This window comes from Rhinoraja longicauda, chromosome 19, assembly GCF_053455715.1.
Source record: "Rhinoraja longicauda isolate Sanriku21f chromosome 19, sRhiLon1.1, whole genome shotgun sequence".
Taxonomy (NCBI): Eukaryota; Metazoa; Chordata; class Chondrichthyes; order Rajiformes; family Arhynchobatidae; genus Rhinoraja; species Rhinoraja longicauda.
Window position 1 is genome coordinate 12,937,868 of NC_135971.1, and position 24,385 is coordinate 12,962,252.

Here is a 24,385-nt window from a genome sequence, read left to right on the forward strand (position 1 = left end):
CTGAGAGGGGTTTAAGATCATAGTCAAAGTAAGAAATGTTGCTGTCGGAGTAGAGATTTAAAAGTGTGGAGCGATTGTAATATGCGATTGTAGATCTGTTTCTGTGGCTTGCACGCAACTAGTCGCCCAGGCTGGGCAGAGGGTTGCCAACTTCCTCACTCCCAAATACGGGACAAGGTGACGTCACCGCCCCGCACCCCACATGACCTCACCCAGCCAGCGGCCACGTGCTCCCGCGCCACCAATGGCAGGCTGGGCGGCCGCCATTGGTGGAGCAGGAGCACGTGGCCGCTGGTTGGGTGAGAGGTCATGCAGGGTGGTGGCGTCACCCTTTGCCCCTTATTTGGGAGTGTGGAAGTTGGCAACCCTACTAATACAGGACAAGAGCGGTCCCGTACGGGACAAACCAATTTAGCCCAAAATACGGATGTCCCGGCTAATACGGGACAGTTGGCGACCTGAGCTGGGCACCATCTTGGAAGTGGGGACTTTCCAAACCATGTCATTCCTCTGGGTTTGTTTATTGATGCAAATCAGCTCACTGGGGACAGACAGCATCTCCAGAGAGAAGGAATCGGTAACGTTTCAGGTCAAGACCCTTCTTCAGACTGAGGGGAGCGGTAGACACAGATAAGAAAGGTCAAAACGAAATATCAAAAGATGCAGATTGAGATGACGATCAAGCGAGAAGTGATTTCTTCTCGTTTTCACACCGTCCCCTTCCTTATCTGTGTCTCCCTTTTCTGACTCAGTCTGAAGGGGCCTGACCCAAAACGTCACCCATTCCTTCTACCCAGAGATGCTGCTTGTCCAGCTGAGTTTTTAGTTTTGGAGATACAGCGTGGAAGCAGGCCCTTTGGCCTACCAAGTCCGCACCGACCAGCGATCCCCCGCATATTAACACCATCCCACACACACTCGGGACAATTTATACCGAGCCAATTAACCTACAAACTTGTATGTCTGGAGTGCGGGAGGAAACCGGAGCACCCGGAGAAAACGTACAAACTCCGTACAGACAGCACCCGTAGTCGGGATCGAACCCGGGTCTCCAAGGCAGCAACTGCGTCGCCCCTTACTCCAGCATTTTGCATCTATCTCCGGTGTAAACCAGCACCTGCAGTTCCTTCCAACGTAAATCAGCTGACGGCCGTTTACCTGAAGCAGGTGATCCTCTTTTCTGCGGCGCTCGTCATCCAGGATTCTCCGCTGCCGCTTGGAAAGGACTCGGGTGAAGCCGTCGTTCATGGGCGATATGGTCGTGTCGTCCGCAGACACCGTCGGGTGATCATCAATGATCACCACACCTACGGCGCCGAAGAACGAACGGTGAAGCGAGAGGCAAAACAACAGGACTGCAGATGGTTGGAAAACCGAAACAAAACCGCCCCCCCCAGAAAATCCTGGGAACCCTCAGCATGTGTGGAGACAGAAAAAAAAACCTCAACTCTTCAAGTCCCTTTGTCACCTCTCAATCATGTTTCTGATGAAAGGTCATCAACCAAATTTAATTTCCTCTTCCCACAGATACAGCTCAACCTGATGAGGTGATAAGTTCACAGGAGCAGAATGGGCCTTTCAGATTTTTACGGATACAGCGCAGAAACAGGCCCTTCGGCCCACCGGATCCGCGCCGCCCAGCGCCCACTGGAATTTAGAAGGATGAGAGGGGATCTTATCGAAACGTATAAGATTATTAAGGGGTTGGACACGTTAGAGGCAGGAAACATGTTCCCAATGTTGGGGGAGTCCAGAACCAGGGGCCACAGTTTAAGAATAAGGGGTAGGCCATTTAGAACAGAGATGAGGAAAAACTTTTTCAGTCAGAGAGTTGTGAATCTGTGGAATTCTCTGCCTCAGAGGGAAGTGGAGGCCAATTCTCTGAATGCATTCAAGAGAGAGCTAGATAGAGCTCTTAAGGATAGCGGAGTCAGGGGGTATGGGGAGAAGGCAGGAACGGGGTACTGATTGAGAATGATCAGCCATGATCACATTGAATGGCGGTGCTGGCTCGAAGGGCCGAATGGCCTTCTCCTGCACCTATTTTCTATTGTCTATTGTCCCCGCACATTAACACGATCCTACACCCACTAGGGACAATTTTTACATTTGCCCAGCCATTTGGCCGGGCAAATTTTTACATTTGGCGGCACGGTAGCGCAGCGGTAGAGTTGCTGCTTTACAGCGAATGCAGCGCCGGAGACTCAGGTTCGATCCTGACTACGGGTGCTGCACTGTAAGGAGTTTGTACGTTCTCCCCGTGACCTGCGTGGGTTTTCTCCGAGATCTTCGGTTTCCTCCCACACTCCAAAGACGTACAGGTATGTAGGTTAATTGGCTGGGTAAATGTAAAAATTGTCCCTAGTGGGTGTAGGATAGTGTTAATGTACGGGGATCGCTGGGCGGCACGGACTTGGAGGGCCGAAAAGGCCTGTTTCCGGCTGTATATATATGATATGATGATGATATGAATTAACCTACAAACCTGAACGTCTTTGGAGTGTGGGAGGAAACCGAAGATCTCGGAGAAAACCCACACAGGTCACGGGGAGAACGTACAAACTCCGTACAGACGGCGCCCGTAGACAGGATCGAACCCGAGTCGATGGCGCTGCATTCGCTGTAAGGCAGCAACTCTACTGCTGCGCCACCGTGACGATTGAGTCTAATCTACTATTCAATCGAGGCCGGTCCATCTTCCCCGCTCATCCCCACTTTCTTGCATTCTCCCTCTAACCCCCGACACCGCTACCATTGAAGAATCTGTCCACCTCTGCCTTAAAAATACCCAATGTGGTGGCCTCCACAACCGCCTGCGGCAGTGAATTCCACAAATCCCTCACCCTCTGATTAAAGAAATTCCTCCTCGTATCCCTTCTAAAGGCACATCCTTTTATTCTGATGCTGTGCCCTCTGGTTTTAGACTCTCCCATTGGTAGATGCATCCTCTCCACATCCACTCTAGCCAGGCCTTGCACTCTTCGGCAAGCTTCAATTAGGTCCCCTCTCAACCTTCTGTACCCCAGCGAGTTCAGGCTCAGCGACGTCAAAAAAGGTCACAATACATTTTTACCCAATCAACCCACAGATTATTTTAGATCTAGCATTTCTGTTTACCTGACAGGAACGCAATTGTTCCACAATCCTCCTGTACATGGCAGATTAATAACAGCACAGTGATTTAAAACGCATACACGTTCCATCAATTAGCCATAGCCATGTTAAATCATGTGGGCATAGCCCGCTTTCAAACACTAAATCATAACCTTGACTAATCTTTCCAAGCAGTAGAGAAAGGGCGGCAAGAATATCTGAAGACCGATTAATTATTCAAGGTATAGGGGGAAAAAAACTGCAGATACTGGTTTAAAATCGAAGGTAGACACAAAATGCCGGAGTAACTCAGCGGGTCAGGTAGCATCTCGGGAGAGAAGGAATGGGTGACGTTTCGGGCCGAGACCCTTCCTCAGTCTGAAGAAGGGTCTCGACCTGAAACGTCACCCATTCCTTCTCTCCTGAGATGCTGCCTGATCCGCTGAGTTACTCCAGCATTTTGTGTCTATCTTCGAAGCATTATTCAATGCGTAGTAGACCTAGCTTTCTAAGTCAATGGGACTTTATGTATAAACAGACAGTCTCAAGCGCCCATACTAAAAAGGACTGAAGGGTCTCAACCCAAAACGTCACCCATTCCTTCTCTCCAGAGATGCTGCCTGTCCCGCTGAGGTACTCCAGCATTTTGTGTCTATCTTAGAACTGCATGAAAAGTGGTTTCCCCACCACCAGGCCAAAAGAGCTTGCAACATTATTTATAGACTTGAAGATAATAAAACTTAAACGAGGCACCTAATGGTTGTGGTGAAACAGTCCTTGTCAATGGGAGAACAGTGAACCGATACTCTGCCATGTTTGGGACTTGGGTGCAAATTTGCCAGTGAACGCATGTAGAAAGGAGCACAGACACAGAGTGCCGGACTAACTCAGCGGATCAGGCAGCATCTCTGGAGAACATGGATAGGTGACGTTTCACAGAGTGCTGGAGTAACTCAGAGGGTCAGGCAGCATCTCTGGAGAACATGGATAGGTGACGTTTCAGGTTGGGACGCTGCTTCAGGTTAATTGTGGAGAGGGGGATGAGGGAAGAAAGCTGGAAGAGAGGAGGGGCAGGGAAAGTAAGGTGGTAGATGTTGCCTGACCTGCTGAGTTACTCCAGCACTGTCTTTTTTTGTAAACAAGCATCTGCCGTTTCTTGTATCCACAAGGAGCAGAGGCCTGGTCAACATAAAGAAAATGGGCAATGAGACAAGAATCCTTTTAAAGGGTGCTATGAGAATCCGGGCTCTGGCAGGTTGAAAGAGTGTGAACCAGATGCAGAACCATCGGGATTGCCAAACAGTTGGATAGCAAATGACTCGAGTTTCACCCGAAACTGAATTGTTCTACAAAGAACTGGTGTGCTGAACAACCTTTGCCACTTTAGAATTGCAGATTGCAGCTGGGGTTATAACAAAATGAGAGTATAACAAAAGTGGCCTAGTGTGTTTGTAAAATTGGGACAAAGGTCCTTCTTGAGTACTGGCAGAGATAAGAACTGGACGGTCATGAAGCAGTTAATTCATAATTGATTTGAGTATAGGAATAAAGAGGTCCTTCTGCAGTTGCATAGGGCCCTGGTGAGACCGCGTCTGGGGTATTGTGTGCAGTTTTGGTCTCCTAATTCAAGGAAGGACATCCTTGCTATTAAGGCAGTGCAGTGTAGATTCACGAGGTAATCCCCGGGATGGCGGGACTGTCATATGAGGAAAGATTGGGCTTGTATTCACTGGAGTTTAGAAGGATGAGAGGGGATCTTATAGAGACGTATAAAATTATAAAAGGACTGGACAAGCTGGATGCAGGGAAAATATTCCCAATGTTGGGGGAGTCCAGAACCAGGGGCGATAGTCTAAGAATAAAGGGGAGGCCATTTAAAATTGAAGTGAGAAGTTAACTTTTTCACCCAGAGAGTTGTGAATTTGTGGAATTCTCTGCCACAGAAGGCGGTGGAGGCCAATTCACTGGATGGATTTAACATAGAAACATAGAAAATAGGTGCAGGAGTAGGCCATTCGGCCCTTCGAGCCTGCACCGCCATTCAATATGATCGTGGCTGATCATCTAGCTCAGTAGCCTGTACCTGCCTTCTCTCCATACCCCCTGATCCCTTTAACAAAAAGGGCCACATTTAACTCCCTCTTAAAAGAGAGTTAGATAGAGCTCTAGGAGCTAGCGGAATCAAAGGATATGGGGAGAGGGCAGGCACGGGTTACTGATTGTGGATGATCAGGCATGATCACAATGAATGGCGGTGCTGGCTCAAAGGGCCAAATGGTCTCCTCCTTCACCTATTTATGTTTCTATAATTCCTGCCACTTGTGACTACTGGTGTCACAGAATGCATTCTTCAGGTTCCCTCAACAACTTCAAAGCAATCAAATGCTCCAGGCCTTTGGAAATGCTTCAATGTGATGCCATTAAATTATACGAAAGTGGAAATACAAAGATGGAAAAGCTGAACAAAAGTCGGTGAAATCTAATTTGACGTGGAGATCAGAGCAATTAACCAGGGGAACGACTCAATATTTGCAATTTATCTGGGCCACGGCACTGGCATTCGGAGCAATCAATAAAGGAAGAGCAGGAGTCTGATCTACTTTGAATATCCATTAAGCTCTAATCGTCAGAGGCTTCCGCAGCAACAGCACCTCAAGGTCAGTCAGGCTTAGTCACAAGAGCAAGCTTTGACAACTGAACCGAAAGCTGTTGTGAACAATTTGCAGCTCGTTGTTCGAGCAGTCAAAGGGACTGACTGATACCCTGAACTGCCATGCAGTGAAGATCAAAGTGCTTATTTCTCAGCTTGGTTTAGAGATACAGTGCGGAAACAGGCCCATCGGCCCACCGAGTCTGCACCGACCAGCGATCCCCGCACACTAACACTAGGGACAATTTACATCTGCACCAAGCCAATTAACCTACAAACCTTTGGAGTGTGGGAGGAAACCGAGGATCTTGGAGAAAACCCACGCAGGTCACGGGGAGAACGTCTAAAGGCCGTAGAGACAGCACCCGTACTCGGGATGGAACCCGGGTCTCTGGCGCTGCGAGGGAGCAACTCTACCGCTGCGCCACCGTGCCGCACTGTGCAAGCAGACGGGAGGCAGCCGGCATCCGTGGAATTGCACTTGGAAACGGTTGGCGTGTTTAGCATAGAAGATTGAGACGCAGAGAATCAGGGCGGTAGAGTTCCTGCCGTACAGCACCAAAGACGCGGGTTCAATCCTGACTACGGGTGCAGTCTGTACATAATTTGTACGTTCTCCCCGTGACAGCGTGGGCTTGCCCCGGTTTCCTCCCACATCCCAAAGAAGTGCGAGCTTGTAGTTTAATTGGCTTCGGTTAAAAGTTGTAAATTGTCCCTGGCGGGTAGGGTAGTGCGAGTGCACGCAGATCGCTGGTCGGTGAGGACTTGGTGGGCCGAAGGGCCTGTGTCCGCATTGAATCTGTAAACTTGTAACATTGCAGCTTTGCTGAATATATCCGAAGTTAAGAAAATAAGATTGGGTTAATGCATGATGAGTGTTTGATGAAATTGGGCCTGTGCTCGCCGGAGTTTTGGATAAGGGGGTGGTGGCCTAGAACCGTATTGAAACTTACTGAATAGTGAAAGGCCTAGAGTGTATGTGGAGAAGATGTTTCCACTAGTGAGAGAGTCTGGGACCAGAGGGCACAGCTCAGAATAAAAGGGCGTACCTTTAGAAGGGAGACGAGGAATTTCTTCAGTCAGAGAGTGGTGAATCTGTGGAATTCATTGCCACAGGCGGCAGTGGAGGCCAAGCCACTGGGGTTCTTAAGGTAGATTTTTTTAGATTTAGATTTAGAGATAAAGCGCAGAAACAGGCCCTTCGGCCCACCGGGCCCGTGCTGCCCAGCGACCCCTGCACACTAACACTATCCTACACCCACTAGGGACAATTTTTTTACATTTGCCCAGCCAATTATCCTACAAACCTGTACGTATTTGGAGTGTGGGAGAAAACCGAAGATCTCGGAGAAAACCCATGCAGGTCACGGGGAGAACGTACAAACTCCGTACAGACAGCACCCGTAGTCAGGATCGAACCTGAGTCTCCGGCGCTGCATTCGCTGCAAATCTGCCGCTGCGCCACCGTGCAGATTGAGAGATTATTGATTAGCAAGGGCGTCAGGGGTTTATGGGGAGAAGGCGAGAGAATGGAGTTGAGAGGGAGAGATAGATCAGCTGTGATTGAATGCGGAGTAGACTTGACGGGCCATATGGCCATAATGCTACTATAACATGAAGATCACAAGTAGTTGACTGTGCTTTTACTCAACTGCTTTACTCAACTAAAACTGAGGTGAGAAGAAACTTTTTCACCCAGAAAGTTGTGAATTTGTGGAATTCTCTGCCACAGAGGGCAGTGGAGGCCAATTCACTGGGTGAATATAAAAGAGAGTTAGATAGAGATCTAGGGGCTAGCGGAATCAAGGGATTTGGGGAGAAGGCAGGCACGGGTTACTGATTGTGGATGATCAGCCATGATCACAATGAATGGCGGTGCTGGCTCGAAGGGCCGAATGGCCTCCTCCTGCACCCGTTTTCTATGTTTCCATGCTGAGGAGTTGGATTATCACACAAGCAAGTCACTTGTTGAGTGCAGCGAGATTTGATTATCAGATGGAGCAGCATTTGAGATTTGGCTATTTCAATGTTGCCAGCCAGTCCTGAACATGGACACAGAACGCTGGAGTAACTCCGCGCGGACAGGTAGCATCGCTGGAAAGGAAGGGGGGAGGTTTCAGGTCGAGACACCTTCGATCCACGCGACTCCGCAACGTTACAGCAACTTGCACTTACCTGCGTAGTTATTCAGGTCAAACTGTGTTAGCATGTCACTCTTCTCCTTGGCTTTGCCGGGAACCAGTTTGCGGTCCTTCTGCCTGCTGTTGACTTCCGCGATGGCCTGCTGGATGGCAGCAGAATCGCTGGGGATGATGCGATCCACTCGGAACACGGCACTGGCGTTCTGAGAGAGAGCGGCAGGAAGGGGCGGTCCACGGTCTTCCACGGGCCTGCCAATTAAATCGCGTCAACTCTTCTACCGTCGTGGAGCACACCCTCCCTCATTCCTTTCCCGTCAGCGTGTGGAGTGGCATAAAACTCATTGCACAGGTCCACCACCGATTTCCCGGCAACTGGTGTTCCGGCACCTTCTTTACAACGCCGGACGAAACTCCGAGAGCGCACTCGAAATCTTCTCCCCCCCCGGTAGTCCAACCCGAAAACGTGACCCTCAGGCCGGGCGAGGTGTCCAAACACGACCTCATCGGGAGTTCCGCGGCCGAGCTGCAGGTCGACTTTACCCCACTGCGGCCGGGGCTCTGGAACTCCGGCCCGGCCAGAGCCGGCGGATACGTTCCCAGGGCCAACTGTGCCGGCCCGTATCTCGGCCCCTCGGCGGACTGTTCCAGTAACCGTGACCACTGTTGCTCCGGCAAAACGGGCAGTCCAGAATGCCTCTGGAACAAAGGGTGCCGGAAAATCTGTGGTGGACCTGTAATTCTCCCCCCACCCTCCCTCCCCCACATCCTGAATAGCTGATTTATGCCAATTATGATCTCTTTCCCCCCCCCTCCCCCGACAATGAACAATTACCAGCACATCTCTGGACAATTTTTCATTGGTACATCTGGGTATAATGGGCCACGTACTAGCGTGGACTCGATGGGGTGAAGGGCCTGTTTCCACGCTTTCTCTAAACTAAAACCCCCGCTCTATCATGTGTTACCAATGCTCCCTGATTCCTGCACTCTGCATGGGCCGTTCTGACTGTGTCCCCGTGCCCCCTTCACCCACCTCCTGTTCTTTGGAGAAGACCAGTTGCGTTTATCGTTCCTCATGGATCCGGCACTGTTGCGGCTGCTCCTGCCGCCGGACTCGCCGGGATTCGAGCGCCGATTCTGCCGATCCATGCCGGGCCGCTGGCTGGAGAAGCTGCGCTTGGACGACTCCTTCTTCTGGGCGGCGCTGGAATCCATGGACTTGCCGCCGCCGGGGGCGCTCTTCACGAAGACGCCGTCCTTGTCGCGCCGCTCGGTGAAGTCGCTGCTCTCCGAGGCGGTCTCCCACTCCTCGTTGGCCTGGTCGGAGTTCTGGTTGGACAGGTCAGGGGACTTGGTTCCGGCGGCGCTGCGCACCACCTCCTTCACCTCCTCGGTCTGGGGGTTGTGCGGGGGGTTGGCGGGCGGCAGGTCCTCAGCCGGGTAGGGGTTACGCTCGCCGTTCATGCGGGCGGCCACCTCGCGCTCCTGCTTGAGGCGGCGGAAACGCGGCGGCTTGTCCTGCTGCTGGGAGCGGCCGTGGCGACGCCGGCGAGGGGGCCGGTCCATGGGCCTGTCCAGCCGGTGCGGCGGGGCCTCGGGGAAGCCGGGGTCGGCAGCCGGTGCCGGCCTGTCCACCTGGTTCCGGTCGCTCTCCTTGCCCGCCGGGCCGTCCGGGGGCTTGTTCTCCAGCCCCCTCACCTGCTCCTTGGAAGACTGCTTCTTTGGCGGGGACATCTTGGAAGGAGGTCCGTAGCCACCTTGCTGAGGACGGCCTCCACCGCCACCACCACCACCACCACCACCACCGCCACCGCCACCACCACCGCGGGGCACGCCCCCCCTGCCCCTCCTGGAAGGCACTCCCCGTGGGGTGAAGACCCGCCCGCGGGAGGAGTCGCTGAGCCGGGGAGGCATTTTGTCCGCAAACTTCGGCGGCGGCTCGGACCGGTTCCTCTTGTCCACGCGGCCCTGGTCGGAATTGCGGAACTCCTTGGGCGGCTCCTTGGAGCTGGAGGAGACCTCCTTGTCGGAGTGCGCCACGTCGCTGGCGCTCTCGTGGGTTTCGCTGCCCGTCTCCGAGCCCCTCTGGCGCCGGCGTTTGGGGATCTCCTCGTACTCCGAGCCCTCGCTGCGCGTCTCGCTGGGGTTGCGGGGGCGGAACGCGCCCTTGGGGCCGTCCTCGTCGGGGCGGTACACGGGCTCACGGTAGCCCCGGAACTCCCGGCTGCGGCCCCGGCCGCCCCTCCCCCGGCCGCCGTAGGCGCCGCGGTAGCCCCGGCCCCGCGAGAAGAACTCCCCGCGGCCCCTGGCACGGCCCCGGCCGGAGAAGTTGCGCTCGAACGAGTGGTCACGGTCTCGGTTGCGCCGCGGCGGCGGAGGTGGGCCGCCATATTCCTTCGGGGGCGGCTTGGTCTGCTTCATCTTCTCCGGCCGCTGCTCTTTGCCAGAAGGCCTGGCCTTCCCACGATCGTCCTGCAAGTTGGCCGCGGGCGGGCCCGGCACGTTCCTGTTGGAGGCGGCTGCAGAAGGACTGGGCTGGTTCACCTTCAAACTGATGGAAGAATCAGACTTGGAAAGGTCGTTCGACTCCTGCGGTTTGTCCTTCCCTTTGACGGCAGCTTTCTCTCCGGCCGCCGGCTTCCCCCTTTCAATCTCCTGTTCGCTGTCTTCTCTCTTCAGCTCCTTCAGCACGGGCTTCTTGATGGGGCCGGCTCGCCGGGCTGGCTTCTCCCCCATGTCCTCGCGGCTCTTGCTGCTGGGCCTCGGGCCCCAGCGGGTCTCGGTCTTGGACTCCTTCCTCTGTGGCCGATGTAGGTCCTGGCGGCCGGCCGGCTTGTCGGCCTTCCTGCCCTCGTCCTGCTTGCCCTCTTTGGCCGAGTGGTCGTCCTTGTGCTGCAGTAGCTCCAGGGGCTGTGAGTGGGGCCCTGCTTTCTTCATGCCGGAGAGCTGCGCGGACTCGCGCTGCCCATGCATGGCGTGGTGCTCCATCTTCTTGTCCTCGTGTGGGTGCGCATGAGGGTGCGCGTGCGGGTGTGGATGCGGGTGAGGGTGCTGATGCGGGTGAGGGTGAGGGTGCTGATGCGGGTGAGGGACCGCGTCCCTGCGGGCGATCATCGTCTCCTGGTCTGCCTTGCGCTGGGGATGCTGGAGATGGACGGACATCTCCATCCGCCTATCCCTGCCCAGCTCCGCCTGGACGCCCGGCAGCGAGTTCTGCCAGTGGCTCTGCCTCTGATCGTCCAGCCGCTCCACCAGCGGGTAGCGCTGCATCTGTGCCACGTGCCGAGGCCCAGCATCCGGGACCTGCTGGAGGCCGCCCATGAAGGACTGCGGGTGCCCAGAGTCTCTGTGTCGGACCGGTGCTGGATCATTCCTGTGGGTTAAACAGAAAGCTGTTGGGACAAGAATGGAAACGAGGAACTGCCGACACCGGTCACCCACACACTAAATAAAGGACACAAAATGGTGGAATAACCCGAGGACAAACAAAAAGTTTGGGCGGCACGGTGGCGCAGCGGTACTGTTGCTGTCTGTCTTACAGCGTTTGCAGCGCCGGAGACCCGGGTTCCATCCCGACTACGGGCGCTGTCTGTACGGAGTTTGCACGTTCTCCCCGTGACCTGCGTGGGTTTCCTCCGAGATCTTCGGTTTCCTCCCACACCCCAAAGACGTGCAGGTTTGTAGATTAATTGGCTTGGTAAATGTAAAAATTGTCCCTAGTGTGTAAGATCGTGTTGATATGCGGGGACTGTTGGTCGGCGCGGACCCAGTGGGCCGAAGGGCCTGTTTCCACGCTGTATCTCTAAACTGAACTCATCGCGAGAGGCAGCACCTCTGGAGAAGACGGATAACACTTTGTGTCGGGACCCCTCCTCAGACCCATTACGGGCAGGGAAGGAAGAAAAGACCGAGACAGATCAGGGATCAGCAACAGATGAGCTCAGGCAGGTTCTAGAAGGAAATAACTGCAGATGCTGGTACAAATCAAAGGTATTTATTCACAAAATGCTGGAGTAACTCAGCAGGTCAGGCAGCATCTCAGGAGGGAAGGAATGGGTGACGTTTCGGGTCGAGACCCTTCTTCAGACTGATATCAGGGGGGCGGGACAAAGGAAGGATATAGGTGAAGACAGGAAGATAGAGGGAGATCTGGGAAGGGGGAGGGGAAGAGAGGGACAGAGGAACTATCTAAAGTTGGAGAAGTCAATGTTCATGCCACTGGGCTGCAAGCTGTCCAGGCGAAATATGAGGTGACGTTCCTCCAATTTCCGGTGGGCCTCACGATGGCACTGGAGGAGGCCCATGACAGAAAGGTCAGACTGGGAATGGGAGGGGGAGTTGAAGTGCTCGGCCACCGGGAGATCAGATTGGCCAACGCGGACCGAGCGCAGGTGTTGAGCGAAACGATCGCCGAGCCTGCGTTTGGTAAATAAATTGACATCTGGAGCAGCGGATGCAATAGATGAGGATGGAGGAGGTGCAGGTGAACATCTGTCTCACCTGGAAAGACTGATTGGGTCCTTGGATGGAGTTGAGGGGGGTGGTAAAGGGACAGGTGTTGCAGGCAGGTTCTGTCGGGCAGATTGCTGGCTGGGGACTGGATAACTGATCTTTAGTGGAGGAAGGGGGGTGGGGGCCAAGGGGGAAGAGGAGGGGAAGTGCTTGTAGACGTTACCTACAGTTAGTGGATCCAACATTCACGTGAACAGACCTCAAGCCTTTGTCGTCATCTTCATGCGGTCTCATGGGCGAGGCCATCGGCCGCATCTCCGCTGATGGGAACACGTCGCCAGCCCAGGCCAACTTGGGGTCAATGGGAGGGGTGCCCCTGGTAGGGTGCCGGTCAAAGGGCTCCGATCCAGAACCACCACTGTCCGAGCGCTCGCGAGCCATTAAACCTGCAGACGCACAACACACTGGATGTACCTTCGTCATCACACTCAGCAACACTAAGCCGGCTGGACCAGAGAACTGAAGACAGACTCAAATGCTGGAGTAACTCAGCGGAACAGGCAGCATCTCCGGACAGGAGGAATGGGCGACGTTTCGGGTCGGGACCCTTCCTCAGATGGGTACGACCCGTTGTTCTTCAAACCAAGAGTCTATTGTCAGGTCTCCTCCATTGTCAGAGTGAGACTAAACCCAAATTGGAGGAACCGCATCTCATATTTCACTTGGGCGGCTTCCAGCCCAGTTGTATGAATATTGATTTCTCTAACATCAAGTAACCCTGGCATTCCCTCTCTCTCTCTCTCTCTCTCTCTCTCTCCCACACCACTGTCGCACCAGCTTCTCATTTTCACCCAACAAACAGTTAACAATGGCCTGTTTCCTTTGTCATCGTTACTTTTTTGCATATCTTTCATTCATTGTTCTTTATCTCTCTACATCTTCTATATACTAAAACTCCCGTTTGTTTGTTCCTGAACTACAGCCAAAACGGTACACGATAGCACAACAATTTTAGGCCCACCTTACTCACCGTCGTCCCTTTGGTGCTAATGGAAGAGATTTCATTGAAATCGGTGTTATATTTTTAAAGTTATTCACATTTTAAAGTTTAAATCTATCTCCTCAGGAGGGAGGGGGAGGGAGGGGTGGGGGGATTGAGGGGGGGGTGGGGTGAGGAGAGATTTGGGCCCAACAGGTCCACTTGGTCTAGTCATCTTCTAAATCTCTCGTTTCCCTTTCCCGTGACTCTGTCTGAAAAAAGGGCCTCGACCCGAAACGTCACCCATTCCATCTCACCAGAGATGCTGCCTGTCCCGCTGAGTTACTCCGGCTTTTTGTTTCCAACAGTCTATTGAGTAAATTTTACGCATGGACCTGTTAACCTGACACAGGCGATTTTTTAAATATTAAATGAATAAAGTGTTAAAAACATTGACATTCCCTTTAACTCCTTTTCTCTCTGAATTTTATCACTAACAATTTCCACAATAATAATCATGTTGTTACTTTAAAAAAATTTTTTAAAGTAGTAACTCAGCGGGTCAGACAGCTTCCCTGGAGAACATGGTTAGGTCACCTTTCAGATAAGTCCGGACCCAAAATGGCATCTATCCATCTTCTCCAGAGATGTTGCCTAACCTGCTGAGTTACTCCAGCACTGGGGGTCTTTTTTTCAAGCACTTGCACTTCTTTGTTTTTACAAGTACCTATGATGCTGAGGCAAGCTATTCTGGCAAATGGACTTCCATTTAAACGAGAATTCATTGCCACAGAAGGCTGTGGAGGCCAAGCCACTGGATAACTTTAAGACAGAGAGATTCTTGGTTTGTATGGGTGTCAGGGGTTATGGGGAGAAGGCAGGATAGTGGACTTCAGAGGGAAAGATGGATCAGCTGTGATTGAAATGTGGAGTAGACTCGATGGACGAAAAATTAGAATTTTTACCAAGCCAATTAACCGACAAACCCTGATTAGTCAGGGTGTCAGCAGTAATGGGGAGAAGGTGCAGCGGTAGAGTTGCTGCCTTACAGCGAATACAGCGCCGGAGACCCGGGTTCGATCCTGACTACGGGTGCTGTCTGTGCGGAGCTTGTACGTTCTACCCGTGATCTGCACGGGTTTTCTCCGAGATCTTCAGTTTCCTCCCACGCTCAAAAGACATACAGGTTTGTAGGTTAATTGGCTTGGTAAATGTAAGAATTGTCCCTAGTGGGTGTAGGATAGTGATAATGTGTGGGGATCGCTGGTCGGCGCGGACTCAGTGGGCCAAAGGGCCTGTTTCCACGCTGTATCTCTAAACTAAAAGTATGGGTGTCAGGGGTTATGGGGAGAAGGCAGGATAGTGGGGTTGACAGGGAAAGATAGTTCAGCTATGACTGAATGGCAGAGTAGACTTGATGGCTGAAAAATTAGAATTTTTACCAGGCCAATTAACCGACAAACCTCGATTAGTCAGGGTGTCCGTGGTAATGGGGAGAAAGCAGGATAGTGGGATTGAGAGGGAACGATAGATCAGCCATGATTGAACGGCAGAGTAGACGATGGAATTCTGCGATGGATTCTAATTCTGCTCCTATGACTCATGGACTAAAAGAGCAGTGCATTTGTTGAAGGCGGAGGAGAGCGAGGGGTTTTTACTTGCCTGACGGATGAACACCAGGCGGGAAGTAGTCGATGGGAGGCCGGCCCTGCATCATGCGAGGGTCCATGTAAGGTGGCATCATCATCCACCGCGGGTCGTAGCCCATGGGGGGCATAGGGGGCGGAGGTGGGCGGCCGATCGAGCCCGGGTACATGGGTTTCTGCTGCTGCTGCGGGTGCATGGGTGCTGACGGGGCCATTGCAAGTGGCAGAGGCGGCTGCTGCACTGGAGCCTGTTGGGAGGGCTGTTGGTGGTGCTGATGGTGGTGTTGCTGCTGCTGGTGTTGCTGCTGGTGTTGCTGCTGCTGGTGTTGCTGCTGCTGCTGGTGTTGCTGCTGCTGCTGCTGGTGTTGCTGCTGCTGCTGCTGCCACTGCTGCTGCTTGAGCAGTTGTTCCTGAATCAAAAGAAAATGCAGATACGGTGGCGTATACGGTCACCATTGATATACAACCACCTTTTATTTTAAAAACCCTTCGGAACGGCCAATTTTTCCTCTCCAGCTTCCAAGAAGAGGTGGCTGAAATACCCCAAGCAAACTACCTACACTGACTCCTGCAAGTTAGAGTCTTAGCAGGTCAGGCAGCATCTCAGGAGAGAAGGAATGGGTGACGTTTCGGGTCAAGACCCTCTGAAGAAGGGTCTCAACCCGAAACGTCACCCATTCCTTCTCTCCAGAGATGCTCCAGCATTTTGTGTCTACCTTCGATTTAAACCAGCATCTGCAGTTTTTTCCCTACATAGTTAGAGTCTTAGTTTAGTTCAGAGATACAGAGCGGAAACAGGCCCTTCGTCCCACAGAGTAAACCAAAGATCTCAGAGAAAACCCACGCAGGTTACAGGGAGAACATGCAAACTCCGTACAGACAAGCATCCACAATCAGGATGGACCGGATCTCCGGCAATGTGAGGCAGCAACTCTACCGCTATGCGACCGAGTCATCCAGTTGCATAAAAGTATTCCTCCATCATGACCCTCTGCCTCCTTTCACCAAGCCCGTTTTACGGGGCTGCACGGTGGCGCAGCAGTAGAACTGCGGCCTTACTGCGCCAGAGAACTGGGTTTGATCCTGACCACGGGTGTTTGTTTGTACGTTCTCTGCGACCAGTGTGGGTTTGCTCAGAGATCTCCGGTTTCCTCACACACTCCAAAGACGTACAGGTTTGAAGGTTAGTTGGCTTAGTATAATTGTACGTTGTCCCCAGTGTGTAGGATAGTGTAAGTGTGTGGGCATCGCTGGTCGGCATGTACTCAGTGGGCTGAAGGGCCTGTTTCTGCACTGCATCTCTAAACAAAACTACCTGTAATTTGTTTCAGATGATCTTTTGTGCACCATGAGTAGATTACAGGCGATGAACACTGTTCGCTCGGGACATTGCAACAAGAAACGGACGCAGGTCATCAAATTGAAACCAGTTAAAATGTCCGAATATGGATATCACTTTCTGATCAAGTGCCAGAACTCAGCTGAAGCAGTATTTGTGGAAAAAGAAATCATAAGATCATAAGTGATAGGAGCAGAATTAGGCCATTCGGCCCATCAAGTCTACAGGCGGCACGGTAGCGCAGCGGTAGAGTTACAGCCTTACAGCGAATGCAGCGCCGGAGACTCAGGTTTGATCCTGACTACGGGCGCCGTCTGTACTGAGTTTGTACGTTCTTCCCGTGACCTGCGTGGGTTTTCTCCGAGATCTTCGGTTTCCTCCCACACTCCAAAGACGTACAGGTATGCAGGTTAATTGGCTGGGCAAAAATGTCCCTAGGGTGTGTAGGATAGTGTTAGTGAGCGAGGATCACTGGACGGCGCGGACCCGGTGGGCCGAAGGGCCTGTTTCCGCGCTGTATCTCTAAATCTAAAATCAATCATGGCTGATCTCTCTCTCCTTCCTAACCCATTCTCCTGCCCTTCTCCCCATATTAATCAAGAATCTATCTATCTGTGCCTTAAATATATCCACTGACGGCCTCTATGGCCTTCTGTGGCTGAGAATTCTACAGATTCACCACCCTCTGACTAAAGAAATTCCTCCTCGTCTCCTTCCTAAACCAGTTAACATTTCAGATCAAGAACTGGTAGAAAATAGGTGCAGGAGGAGGCCATTTGGCCCTTCGAGCCAGCACCACACCTTTCAATTTGATCATGGGTGATCATCTAGAATCAGCACCCTGTTCCTGCCTTCTCCCCATACCCCTCGAGTCCATTAGCCCTAAGAGCTCTATCTAACTCTCTCTTGAATTGGCCTCCACTGCCTTCTATGGCAGAGAATTCCACAGATTCACAACTCTGGGTGAAAATGTTTTTCCTCATTTTAGTCCTAAATGGCCGACCCCTTGTTCTTAAACTGTGACCCTTGGTTCTGGACTTCCCCCAACTTGGGGAACAAGTTTCTTGCAACTAGCCTGTCCAATCCCTTAACAATTTTATATGTTTCCATAAGATTCCCTCTCATCCTTCTAAATTCCAGTGAATGCAAGCCCAGTCGATTCATTCTTTCATCATATGTCAGTCCTGCCATCCCGGGAATTAACCTGGTGAACCTACGCTGCACTCCCTCTCAAAAGCAAGAACGCCCTTCCTCAAATTAGAAGACCAAAGCTGCACACAAGACTCCGGTGCTGTCTCACCAGAGCCCTGTACAACTGCAGTACAGGACCTCCTTGCTCCCATACTCAAATCCTTTTGCGATGAAGGCCAACACGCCATTAGCGTTGAGGGAATGAGGGGATGATTTACAATTTATTTGCTCTTCATTGCAGAGTTCACACTTGAGCTATGTATCAAGTCTCTCCCATTTGAGACATCATTTATCTAGGGCAACCTCCTGACAACATGACACGTTGGAAGCAGGTCTCAGAGAAGCGTTTTTATTGCAATCAGCCAGAAGAGTCTATTTATAAGCAAACAGCCTCTTACTGACGGCAGTAAACAGAAGCCTTGACCGAGGGCACTGCATCAGCTTCAGATAAAAGTGGGGCAATTTCTCCTGAAAATCCAATGTATGCAGTATATCTATTAGATATAAATTGCACCTGCCTTGATAGAAATTGCACGTATAAAAGAATCTGTAAAATAAATAGCGAGCTAGGGGAATTATCCAACCACGTTCACACAGGATAGCACTTGAGATTAAAATCCAGATATAAATGAGTGTGGGACACCTGCTATTTTACACTTAAACCCAAAACGAAACGTAACAGAAGTTTCTCTGGGCACATCGGGGGCAGTGGTGGAGGTCGATACGATAGCAGCATTTAGTTTAGAGATACAGCGCGGAAACAGGCCCTTTGGCCCACCGGGTCCGCGCCGACCAGCGTTCCCCGCACATTAACACCATCCTACACCTACCAGGGACAGTCTTTACATTTACCAAGCCAATGAACCTACAAACCTGCACGTCTTGGGAGCGTGGGAGGAAACCGAAGATCTCGGAGAAAACCCACGCAGGTCACGGGGAGAACGTACAAACTCCGTACAGACAGCACCCGCAGTCGGGGTGGAACCCAGGACTCCGGTGCTGCATTCACTGTAAGGCAGCAACTCTATCGCTGCGCCACCGTGACCGCCCAAGAGGCATTTGGACAAGCACATGAACATGCAGGGGATGGAGGGAAATGGATTCAAGGCAGACAGATAAGAGTTGAGCTTGGCATCATTTTCAGCAGAGCTAATGTGGCTTGAAGGGCTTGTTGCTGTGCTGCATTGTTCTATGTTCATTCTCAGAAGGCAGTGGAGGCCAATTCTCTGAATGCATTCAAGAGAGAGCTAGAAAGAGCTCTTAAGTATAGCGGAGTCAGGGGGTATGGGGAGAAGGCAGGAACGGGGTACTGATTGAGAATGATCAGCCATGATCACATTGAATGGCGGTGCTGGCTCGAAGGGCCTACTCCTGCACCTATTGTCTATTGAAAGATGTTGTCAAGCTTGAAAGGGTTCAGCGAAGATTTACGAGGATGTTGCCAGGACTAGAGGGTGTGAGTTACAGGGAGAGGTTGAGTCGGCTGGGTCTCTATTCCTTGGAGCGCAGGAGGATGAGGGGTGACCTTATAGAGGTGTACAAAATCACGAGAGGAATTAATTGGCAACAGAATCTCTTGCCCAGAGTGGGGGAATCGCGGACCAGAGGACATAGGTTCACGGTGAAGGGGAAAAGGTTTAATTGGAAACTGAGGGGTAAAATTTTCACTCAAACGGTGGTGGGTGTATGGAGGAAGCAGCCAGGGGAGGTAGTTGAGGCAGCGTTTAAGAAACAGTTAGACAGGTACATGAAGAGGACAGGTTTGGAGGGATATGGACCTAACGCTGGCAGGTGGGACTAATGTAGCTGGGATATGATGGCCAGTATGGGCAAGTTGGGCCAAAGGGCCTGTTACCACACTGCATCGTTCTATGACTGCACGTATCTTCTAGGTTCTTCGGATGCAACCAACCACACTGCAGTTCCAAGCGATCACAATGTGTTGTACAAGTCCACCAGCAATTAGACAATAGACAATAGGTGCAGGAGGAGGCCATTCGGCCCTTCAGGCCAGCACCACCATTCAATGCGATCATGGCTGATCATCCACAATCAGTACCCCGTTCCTGCCTTCTCCCCATACCCCCTGACTCCGCTATCCTTAAGAGCTCTATCCAGCTCTCTCTTGAATGCATTCAGAGAATTGGCCTCCACTGCCTTCTGAGGCAGAGAATTCCACAGATTCACAACTCTCTGACTGAAAAAGTTTTTCCTCATCTTAGTTCTAAATGGCCTACCCCTTATTCTTAAACTGTGGCCCCTTGTTCTGGACTCCCCCAACATTGGGAACATGTTTCCTGCCTCTAACGTGTCCAACCCCTTAATAATCTTATACGTTTCGATAAGATCTCCTCTCATCCATCTAAATTCCAGTGGACACAAGCCTAGTCGCTCCAGTCTTTCAAAATATGACAGTCCAGCCATTCCGGGAATTAACCTAGTAAACCTTCGCTGCACGCCCAATCTGACATCTCCTTTAACCCAGACAAAATTACGAGTGAACACTTAAACCCCCCCCCGAAAATGTGGCGGCCCATCTCGACCTCATCGGGATTTCCACGCCGATCGGCAGGTTGAATTTACCACCTGCAGCTGAGGCTCTGGAACTCCAGCCCGGCCGGAGCTGGAAGATTCGTTCCCGTAGCCGACTTGGTGGGCCGGTGTCCCAGCCGCTTGGCGGATAGTTCCAGCTACCGTTTGGACTCCTCTCAGAGGATGTGCCCCAAGTTGGTCCGACAATACGGATAATCCACAAAGGTATAGGGGAAAAAAACCCCAAAAAACAACTGCAGATGCTGGTACAAATCGAAGGTAGACACAAAATGCTGAAGTAACTCAGCGGGTCAGGCAGCGTCTCGGGAAAGAAGGAATGAGCGACGTTTCGGGGCAAGACCCTTCAGACTGAAGACGGGTCTTGACTCTTCTTCAGACGGGTCTCGACTCTTCTTCAGATGGGTCTCGACACGAAACGTCACCCACTCCATAGAAAAATAGGTGCAGGAGCAGGCCATTTGGCCCTTCGAGCCAGCACCGCCATTCAATATGATTATGGCTGATCATCTAAAATCAGCCCGTTCCTGCTTTCTCCCCATTCTTCCCAGCTGTTATCAGGCAACTGAACTGTCTTATCACCAACTAGACAGTGGCCAGAACTACCATCTACCTCATTGAAGACCCTCAGACCATCTTTAATTGGACTTTATCTTGCACTAAACGTTAGTCCCTTTATCCTGTATCTGTACATTGTGGATGGCTTGATAGGAATCGCAGGGAGACACAAAATGCTGGAGTGACTCAGCGGGTCAGGCAGCATCTCGGGAGAGAAGGAATGGGTGACGTTTCGGGACCCGAAACGTCACCCATTCCTTCTCTCCCGAGATGCTTCCTGACCCGCTGAGTCACTCCAGCATTTGTTGTCTACCTTTAATCCAGAAAGGCTCTGGAAGCAAAGATGTCGGGGAAGAAAAGAAAAATAAAAGTACTTCAGACAGAAGGGAATGTCTCATCGACGACTCAATTGCAAGGCTTACCTGCTGCTGTCTTTGAAAGCGGGGCGGCAAGGACTTCTGGTACTTGGAGTAACCCTGTGAAGCCTGCGGCTGCCTCCCCTGAACTACCACCTCCACCTTTGCCTCCACTCTTGCCACTACCGGCTCCTCTTTCACTTCAACCGTTTCCTTTTCAGGAGGAGGTGGAGGTTCAGCTGGGGAGAAGAGGGGAAAAAAAGCATTAAATAAATAGAGTAATGTGCATTTAACTGAACCTCCTGTGCTCATAGAAACATAGAAAATAGGTGCAGGAGGAGGCCATTTGGCCCTTCGAGCTAGCACCGCCATTCATTGTGATCATGGCTGATCATCCACAATCAGTACCCCGTGCCTGCCTTCTCCCCATACCCCTTGATCCCACTAGCCCCGAGAGCTCTATCTAACTCTCTTTTAAATCCATCCAGTGAATTGGCCTCCACTGCCTTCTGTGGCAGAGAATTCCACAAATTCACAACTCCCTGGGTGAAAAAGGTTTCTTCTCAGTTCCAGTCCGGGCAGGCAAGCCCCAAGTCAGCATCTGGCAGTTACACATTGGCCTGAGGTGGGGGTAGGGAGGATAGGAAGGAACTGCAGATGCTGGTTTAATCCAAAAAGAGACACAAAATCCTGGAGTAACTCAGCGGGGACAGGCAGCATCTCTGGAGAGAGGGAATGGGCGACGTTTCGTGTCGAGACCCTTCTTCAGACTGAAATGTCACCCATTTTTTCCCTCCAGAGTTACCCCAGCTGCCTGTCCCACTGAGTTACCCTAGCATTTTGTGCCTATGGACAGTGGAGTACCTTTACTGGATTGACTGCTTCAGTTAGAGGAGAACCGACATCATTAGGGATGAGCACTAAATACCAGAGATAGACACAAAATGTTGGAGTGACTCAGTATCTCGGGAGAGAAGGAATGGGTGACGTTTCGGGTCGAGACCCTTCTTCAGACTGATGTCAGGGGAGGGGGTGGGACAGAGATAGGATGTAGTCAGATACAGGAAGACGAGTGGGAGAACTGGGAAGGGAGAGGGGAATACCAGAGGTTGGTTGAAAGTGTGGACTGCAGGTGTAGACAATGGTCATGCTTGCTAACAATACGTAGACCACAGCAGTCTGTTAAACAAGCCATTTGGAAATACTCCAACTGATCAATGTCAATCTAACCGGGCAGTTGACGACAATTACAAGAGCCAGGTTTGTGGCTGAACATAGTAATTTTTAAACAGTGCGTGAATGCACTCGACCTGTTGGCCTGCCTAGTGCAGCAAATTCATCATTTCTGGAAGGCCGCTGTGTGTGGGTGCTGCTGTGCCATCTCGATGGGTGATATGGGGACACGGTTGATTACAAGATTATTTGCGAGACCTGCCACAGGACACAAAGCAGAGAATCACTTGTGCACCCACTTTAGTTCGGTTCAGAGATACAGCATGGACACAGGGCAGTCGGCACACCGATAACCAGCTGACTCCAGTCTGATGTTACCCCACCTTTCTCACCCACTCCCCACATACAATGGGCAATTTAGAGGGACCAAACTTGTAAGTTCAGAGATACAGCACGGAAACAGGGCCTTCAGCCCACCAAGTCCACACAAGTTCTACGTTATCCCACTTTCTCATCCACTCTATACACACTCGGGGCAATTTACAGCGGGCCAATTAACCGACACACCCAAATGACTTTCGGACACGGGAGGAAACCCACACGGTCACATGGAGAACATGCAAACTCCATGCAGAAAGCACCAGGCAGAAAGAGGTCAGGATCAAACCCGGCTCTCTGGCGCTGTGAGGCAGCAGTTCTGACAGCTGCACCATGGTGCCGGCTAATTGGGGAACATGAAACCCAAGTATGTTGAGGAGGAACCTGGAGCAAGTTCAGCCAAATAGCACGGTGGCGCAGCGGTAGAGTTGCTGCCTTACAGCGAATGCAGTGCCACAGACCCGGGTTCCATCCTGACTACGGGCGCCGTCTGTACGGAGTTTGCACGTTCTCCCTGGGACCTGCGTGGGTTTTCTCCCAGATCTTCGGTTTCCTCCCGCACTCCAAAGACGTGCAGGTTTGTAGGTTAATTGGCTTGGTAAATGTACAAGTTGTCCCTAGTGGATATAGGATGGTGTTAGTGTGTGGGGATCGCTGGTCGGCGTTGACCCGGTGGGCTGACAGGGCCTGTTTCCGCGCTGTATCTCTGAACTAAACGAAACATTGTAAATACCTGGAGTCATTTCGAAGCTGCTGCTGCTGGCCGTGCGCTGCCGTTTGTTGGAGCCGACGGGCTCCTCGTTCTCCTTCTCCTCCGACGCCTCCTCCTTCTCCTGCTCAGACTTCTGCCGCTTCTCCGACGCCCCGAACTTCTCGTCGAGTCGCTTCAGCTTCTCGGCGCAGGCGGCCCGCCGCTCCTCCTGCATGCGCCGCTCCTCCTCCTCGCGCCGCTTCCGCGCCCGCTCCACGGCGGCAGAGATCTCCGTGGACGACTGCTTGCGCCGCTGGCGCCAGGCCTCGTCCTCGTCCTCGGGCGCCTTTTGGTTTGCCAGGGCTGGGGTGGCTTTATCCGGGGGGGGCACAGCCTGCTGGGGGGGGAAGGAGAGGGGGGGGGGGGGGTGGGGGGAAGGAGAGGGGGGGGGGAAGGAGAGGGGGGGGGGGCAAGAGCGGGAGGGGGAAGCTCCGGTTAAAACTCTCACGTCAGTCGGCAGAGGTTCACAGGCAGCTGCTTACAAGGACTGCTGCAGGACCATTTAACAGTGACCACCCTCAACAGACGACACATTGGCTCCGCCATTGACTTCCTGTAAGATCCAGGATAGACTACAAGGTCCTTCTTATGGTCTATAAAGCCCCAAATGGCTTGGGAGCAGCATATCTTAGAGTCCCTCCTTCCGTATGGCCCTACTCGAGCGCTCAGGTCTTGTGATGCTGGCCTGTTAGCCACTCAATGCCACAGCAGTAGGAAAATTGGTGAAGTAGCCCTTTTCAAACGCACCCCCAAGCTGTGCAGTACCCTACCCAGGGCTCCAAGCTGTGCAGTACCCTACCCAGGGCTCTGAGAGACGCCCACTTAGTTGAGATTTTTAAAGGCCAGTTAAAAACATATCTTTTTACTCAAGCTTTTAACTGATTTTACTTCCTTTGTTCTTTTACAATCCCAATTTTAAATTTAAAAAATTTAAATATAAATCTGTGCTTTCTATGCCTATGTCCTTATTGTTTTATATTGTATCTTTGTTTAGACTTGTGTTTGTTTTTGTGGAAAGCACTTTGGGCTGGATTCAATTGCATGAAAAGTGCTATATAAAAGTTATTATATTATTATTATTAAAACACCAACTGAATGCAGATGAATAATGTGGCAAATCTTAGACGA

The 24,385-nt window shown here is 51.8% G+C and overlaps 1 protein-coding gene across 2 annotated transcripts in view; it reads right to left on the reverse strand.

Moving 5' to 3' along the window:
- The window catches only part of prrc2a (proline-rich coiled-coil 2A), a 147,276-nt gene that overhangs the window by 59,805 nt on the left and 63,086 nt on the right, over positions 1-24,385 (reverse strand). For both annotated transcript variants that reach the window (XM_078416289.1, XM_078416290.1), the window contains exons 12-18: positions 23,240-23,594; positions 21,022-21,194; positions 14,978-15,371; positions 12,560-12,782; positions 8,918-11,257; positions 7,919-8,133; positions 1,159-1,307 (exon numbers count right to left, since the gene is read on the reverse strand). In XM_078416289.1, coding sequence (XP_078272415.1) covers positions 1,159-1,307; positions 7,919-8,133; positions 8,918-11,257; positions 12,560-12,782; positions 14,978-15,371; positions 21,022-21,194; positions 23,240-23,594 — 3,849 coding nt within the window. The remainder of the gene's footprint in view (positions 1-1,158; positions 1,308-7,918; positions 8,134-8,917; positions 11,258-12,559; positions 12,783-14,977; positions 15,372-21,021; positions 21,195-23,239; positions 23,595-24,385) is intronic.